The sequence below is a fragment of the Manacus vitellinus genome, unplaced genomic scaffold, assembly GCF_001715985.3.
Source record: "Manacus vitellinus isolate BGI_N305 unplaced genomic scaffold, ASM171598v3 scaffold_67_pilon, whole genome shotgun sequence".
Lineage (NCBI taxonomy): Eukaryota > Metazoa > Chordata > Aves > Passeriformes > Pipridae > Manacus > Manacus vitellinus.
In genome coordinates this window covers 91,658-98,065 of record NW_021940737.1, presented here as the reverse complement: position 1 = coordinate 98,065, position 6,408 = coordinate 91,658, and the positions used below count along the sequence as shown (strand labels likewise).

Sequence of the window (6,408 nt, the reverse complement as noted above, 5' to 3'; positions counted from 1 at the left end):
AATGCCCCCCCCCAAAAACCAACCAAAAAAAACCCACCACCACCAAAAAACCAAACCCACAACTGACTACATATATCTAATGAAATAAATTTTTAATTAATGGAGTCACTTAAGAAGGGCACAGTTGCACTTTAATCTGGTTGTGAAACAGTTCTGAGAAGCAGACAAGCAATGTGGGCTGTAAGCTGTAGAACAAGTAAAGCACAGACAGGCAACATTGTTTACCAACCTTAATGAAGAAGCATTTTATTTAACACAAAAATCTTGTAAACATCAGACAATCTTTACATCACTACAGATATTTTAAAAAGTTATACATTTTCTCCAGACAAATTATTTTATGAAAATATAAACTAGAAAGAAAATATAACCTGCTATTATCCCTCAGGCAACACCCCATAAAACCAAACAACAGGCTACTGAATGAATCTTAGAGTGTGTGGGAAAATAGATATACAGTTCATTAAATAAGCTGCTGAATTCTAGTTTCCAGGAAGTAAAATAGTTTGGAATGGAAGGAAACATCATCCAAGTCCTCTACATATTAATGTTCCCTCCTAAAGATAAAGTCCAAGATTTTTGGCTTTTGAAACAAAGGAATTTTCGTGATACATAAACAGTGAAACTGGGGTTTATTGAATATTCCTTTCTAACAACAAGTCTGATAAAAATCTTAATGGCAACTACCAGTCTATAAAATCTTTTAATCTCTGGAAGAGTAACCAAATGCAAACACAGGCTTCACCAAGTTGCATGTTAGCAACAATCTGTCTCTCCAGTATTTTGTTTCATCTGATTCTAAAGTGACTTAGCTGAAATATAGGTTGGGTTGGGAAGTCAGAAGGCTGAGACTGCACCATGTGATTCCAGAATGAATACTTGCCTGCACCAGGCAGCTTCAGCAAAGTATCATTATGAGACTGCCCCCGTAAATTCACCAATGGGTCTTACTTATTACCAGATACACATTGGGTTCAAGCTTTAACCAACTTATGGTAATTGTGAAAAATGAAAAAAAGGAGCAGTCTTAAAAAAAACCCCACTGTTAAAGCAACATTGGAACTTTTTGAAGAATGAAAATACAGCTTTGCATATAAAACAACAAGATTAATCTGTCTAGTTTGCAAAGTTTTTGTAACCATAGTATATTTATATAAGGCCCAAATATCTGATAGTGTAAGCCAAAATGAAAAATTACAAATTTTCATCATTCTAAATCAAGGGTTCAGATAGTTCTTACGGTGTCAGAGCTTGCCACATTGCTTCAGTTTGTTGTTCTGCTACAGCTTCCCTGGAATAGTCAAGACTATTTCCATTCCACATGCCAATGCCCCTTAAACCTCGATTCTTCACATAGGCTGCTTTTAGAGAGATGCTGCGAGGGTCATCATACCAGACTTGGTGGAAGTGACCAAGAGAATCCTAGAAAAACAATTAAGGACTAGTGTCAGTGTCTACTTATCTATATGAATATGATACATTAAAGTTTGATTACATTTTCTGTTGAATGCAGTTAAAGGTATAATTAAAAACTGAGATATACAAGCTACGTAGATTTACATAGTGATATTTTCCTGATTAACCAATTATTTTTCACACAGGATAATTAAAAATTCTAAGCCAAATATTTGGCTATTGTTTTACTTGTAGAATTTATGTTATAAAACAGTGGTACAATTTAACTGTAGTCAGATGAAAAGACTTAGCTAATTTGTATTTTAATATTTTTTTAGATACAGGTAAAATTTCAGATACACTATCTAACATAAGAGGTGAATTTAGTTAGAGATTAAGTGGGGTTTTTTTAGCAATAAACAGTTTTAGAGGAGGTGATAAAATTTTGTCCAAGTTATGTTGCTTTGACCTGGTTGTTGCTTACAACACCACGTGAAACTTTAAACCATGTCTAAAGAAACAAGACAAAATGCATACACTGTGGTGTTCTTGTAAGCACAATCATTTATGGACTCATTCACTGTGACTATGTAGAAAGCAAATGCAGAAGAGGACATGCATGCAAGGCACTGATATAAAAGATCATCTCAGAATCTGTTTTAAGCACTCATAACCTCATGAAAGTAACTGTAACAGTGAAGGACAGAGCTATAGGATTTCTTAGTGCCAAGATGTCCTTTTTTGCCATGATACAGTATCTCAAGAAAACACAAAGTAATGAAGATCTTTATTACTCCTGTAGTCTTCAGGCACTGCACCCCTCTTTCACACTAGAAATTCAAGATATGAAGTCCAGCAATCCTTTACTACACTGGAAAAAATAAGTAGAAAACATAAATGGAAGACTCTAATCCTGAAAACTTTATAGTCAAAGAAGTACAGTTCACGAGTGTTTTCTCCACAACATGGTGTCTTAGAAAGATATGCTTACCTTGTATTCATAAAATGGAGACTTCTGTACCTCATCCCACAGCACCCCTGAAAGAGAACTGTTCACCTGCTTCATGATAATTCCATAGGGGACCTGTCTGCCTGCAGCATCACTGCAAGGAGCCCCACGGAAAGGTACTTTGGAAAGAGAACACACATGATCCTGAAAAAAAAAGCAGAAGGCATGAGTTTCATGTTACATAGGTATAATTGAACTCCAAAACAGCAGTACAGCCAAGAAAATTCACAAAAGGCATTGGGGTCTCAAAAATCCCTAATCCTCAAGCAACTCTGGCAGATACACTACATGTAGAGAAAAGTAAACTAAAAGTTAAATTTTGTTTACTCTGTAGTTATACAGGATTGGATGGATATCATTCAGCTTATACAGTTATCTCTTCTCTTTTAATCCACTCTTACATTTTTCATAAGTATAATGTTGTCTGAGATTCCATAAACTGCTATGCTTTAACAGTCACAGGTTTGCTATGGTTTGTTGCACCTGTCTTTAAACAGTGAGCTTAGTGATGGTGCTGAGAAGGCACATACAAGTGTTGTAGGACCTTTGGACATCATCTCTTCTAATACAGATAACATTTATAGCTCCTTAGTCAAACACAGTGCTTGGGTATAGGGGGGTTCAGGTTGTCCAAGGAGATAAAATGCTTTATCTGCTAACACACTGCTCATCAGTTATCAGCCAAGCAAAAGATTCTGTCTTGTATCCCAGCTTTATGCTCTTATCCATCAGACCATAGTATTTCCTAATCCAAAATCAAGATTTCCAAAATCTAGTTGTATCTTTCCAAGGAAAAAATTAACAGTATGTTTGCAAATGAACAATCTTTCATCTTACCGTAGATAGGTTTTGGCAGACATAGTCATAGCCATACCAGGGGACACCCATCACAAGCTTTTTAGGATCAATGCCCATAGTAATGTACTCTTCATAGCCTAGATTTGAAGGAAATAAAAATTAAGATGCATTACTCCCTTTTCCTATGCTTTTTATTCTTACAACTGATCTACAGCCAGAGCCAATGTAGGACTTGCATGATCCCAAGACAGAGGCTGGGGCAAGCTCTCCTTTACCTCTACCTGCACACTCTGTTTAGAGAGGCCTGCTCTACTGAGATGCTAGTAATTGCTCTAGTTTCTCACAGTTAAAACCATATGCCCTTAGCAGAAGATCACAAGGACAAAGAAATGTTTCCGGTTCTTTGCAAGCCCAGGCAGACACTATTGCTCTGGTTGCCATTTGCCATTCTAGTGCTCTTCACTCCTGACAGCTACTGATCACAAGTAACAACACACGACTGCTAGAAGTCTGCCTGTAGTGTCATAAGGAGCAGAGATATCATTTTCACACTAGGACACCACATATTTGAGCACACTCGAAAGCTTCAATGCAACCAAAAAAACAAAAAGAAAGAAACGTCAATCTCTTCTATCTATTGATGTAAACAAATGGAAATGTTCTGACTCCTGAGGAGACATTTTGTCCTCACCAAGTAAAGTCTGCAGGTAAGGGGCATTGGCTTTTGCAATACAGTCTGTCCAGATCTGGCTCTGTTCATCATATGACATCACAAATAAGAAGTCACAGGCATCTGCAATCCCAGTGTAGTTGTAGCACCTTCTGTCTATGCATGCTGGAGACCAAGCCACATCAAATGTTACCTGAAGGAAAAATGCACAAGTTAGTATCGCTTATGGCCCTTAGGCGCTCGTTTCGTCTTTTTAAAAAGCTGTAACTTTTCAAGACAGTATTTCCTACATGTAGCAGTTTAATACACCTTGATGGCAATGAACTATAGGAGAGGCTGCTCAGCTGACAAAACAAACACTAGATTATGAAGTGAGTGCCCCACTAGTGCCCCTAGCATCAAAGAAATTAAAATATAATATGAAAACCATCTGACCAAAAATATGAAGCATGATGCAAATCCTTAAAGCTTTAGTGACGGGTTTACCAAAACACTGTTAAGCTTTTGCCCCAGAAGGCTGTATTTGCCCTATTTTCAACAATTCGTTAAGCCACACTAAGTGCCAGCTCACAAAAGGCAGTAATGTTGTATCTATAGATCCTCGTGAAGCCCCTCTTCTGTTTAAATTCATACAGGTCAAAAAGGGTGATTCTTACAAGACCATATCACAGCTAACATTCATAATGAACCATTCATGAGAATATCCTATTTAGATCTGCATAAACTTTTCGTATTCATATGCTAAACAGCATTGCCAAAACCCCTTGCATTTCATAAAGTGAATGTTTGTAAAAGGTACATTATTATTACCTGTGATCCTGGTATTTCTCTGTGAAAAGCATCTGTAGTTTCTTTAACAAGCTCTGTCAATGCATAATACTCAGGGGAGGTTTCGTTAACTTCTTGCTCTATATCAATGTTAATTCCATCCATATACTGGTTTTTTGCAAGGTCCACCTGGTGGGATATCCATGCTGCTCTTTTAGCAGGATCAACAATTTCCTTAAGAGGTACATCACCTAGACAAGAAGCCTTCAAGAGTTAACATGCATTTGCACCACAATAGTAGTAAGGAGGAAAGGCTTGTCTTTACTAAACCCACAAATATAAACATAAACCAAAAAATGCTCATACTGATACTGGTAAAATACAAAGGAGTAGCATTTTCCCCAAGCGTAATTTTGAGAAACCACCCCAGAATTGATTACCAAACTTCTCTGAGACAGCGGTGTTTAAAATAGGGTTCCTTTTGGATGTTTTTCTATAATTTTAACCTCCTTACTTCTGCTTAATATTCTTTTAGCCACTGTAAACTACCTTTCTTGAAATCAATTTACTTTTGGATTTCCACTGAGCCAGAGGGACTGTTTAGAGTAAAATACTTTAATGTTTAACCTTTGTTGCTTTCCACACTGTGGTCTTGGATTCCGTGTTTGCCTCAATAGAGCCAAAAGTTGCTTATATCATGTATGCTGTAATGGACTTTGTCTTTTTAATCAGCATTTGTACCTGTACAGACTTCCTGAGTACTCATGTTTTAAAACTCAACCACTTCCTAATACAAAGGAATTGATTTAAGTGCAAAATACTAAAAATTACTTAAAATCCCTTCCCTTACCCTTTTGGGTACTTCATATAACCTCCAGAACACAGAGCCATATAACTATTTTCTGCAGGCTTTTCCTTTCCTCCCTCTTCCCCCATAACTGTGATGTTCCTTATTAGAGAACTTTAATTTAGGTGTCACTGGGATGGTTTCATTACTACTATGGCAGACACCATTTCTGATTTTAATGCCCTGCATACTAGCAGGCATTAAATGCAAAGTGTCAAGATATTATAGCCTTGTGTGAGTTATAGCCTTATTAATTAATCCTCTTACTGATTTTTATATTCCGCATACAATTGAATGTGAAATGTCAAGGTACTATAGCCCTATGTACATTATGTTCTTCTTCACGCATCATAAATATCCACACTTTCCCAATGTAACCAACCTTTCAGTACTATCCTGGAACCTTTAGAGTGGGCATAGCACACAAGCTCAGGATCGTACTTTCCAAAAGCTGCCACAGTTGTAATTTTTGACCAGTCATAGAATTTCCATGCTTCCTTTCCCACATCAAACACAAAGACCTGGAAAAGGGGTAAGAATCACCCTCATTAGCCCCAAACACTTGTCAGCAGGACGATTATTTTCCACGTGCCCCTCACAAAGGTCGCTGCCTGGCGCCCCTGGGAAGCAGCTTGCACGGACGCCTCCCACCCTCTGCCCGGGCTGCCAGGGGGGCCCCGCCAGGCAGGGGCAGCGGGATATGCGGCTTGGGCACACCGAGCGGCCCGCGGCACTGCCCATGTAGCATCGACCCCCCACTGTGTGCAACCGGCTCGCTCTGAGCGGAAGCCGATTCAGGGCGGCAGCGCCCCGGGGCGCCGAACGGCTGCCCCCGAACGCGGAAGCCGCCGCCGTTCGGCCGTCCCAGCGCCAGCAGCCGCCTCCCAGCTGCCAGCCCGCCCGCTCCGGCACCGGCCCCGG

General features: G+C 39.1%; 1 protein-coding gene across 1 annotated transcript; it reads right to left on the bottom strand.

Moving 5' to 3' along the window:
* Nucleotides 1-217: 217 nt before the first annotated feature.
* On the bottom strand, nt 218-6,014 carry CTBS (chitobiase; the record flags this gene model as incomplete). Its single annotated transcript, XM_018083785.2, has 6 exons — nt 218-1,422; nt 2,387-2,548; nt 3,242-3,339; nt 3,894-4,065; nt 4,683-4,891; nt 5,870-6,014. Coding segments are annotated over 6 exons (972 nt in total), but the record flags the coding sequence as incomplete, so codon positions are not given.
* Nucleotides 6,015-6,408: the final 394 nt, after the last annotated feature.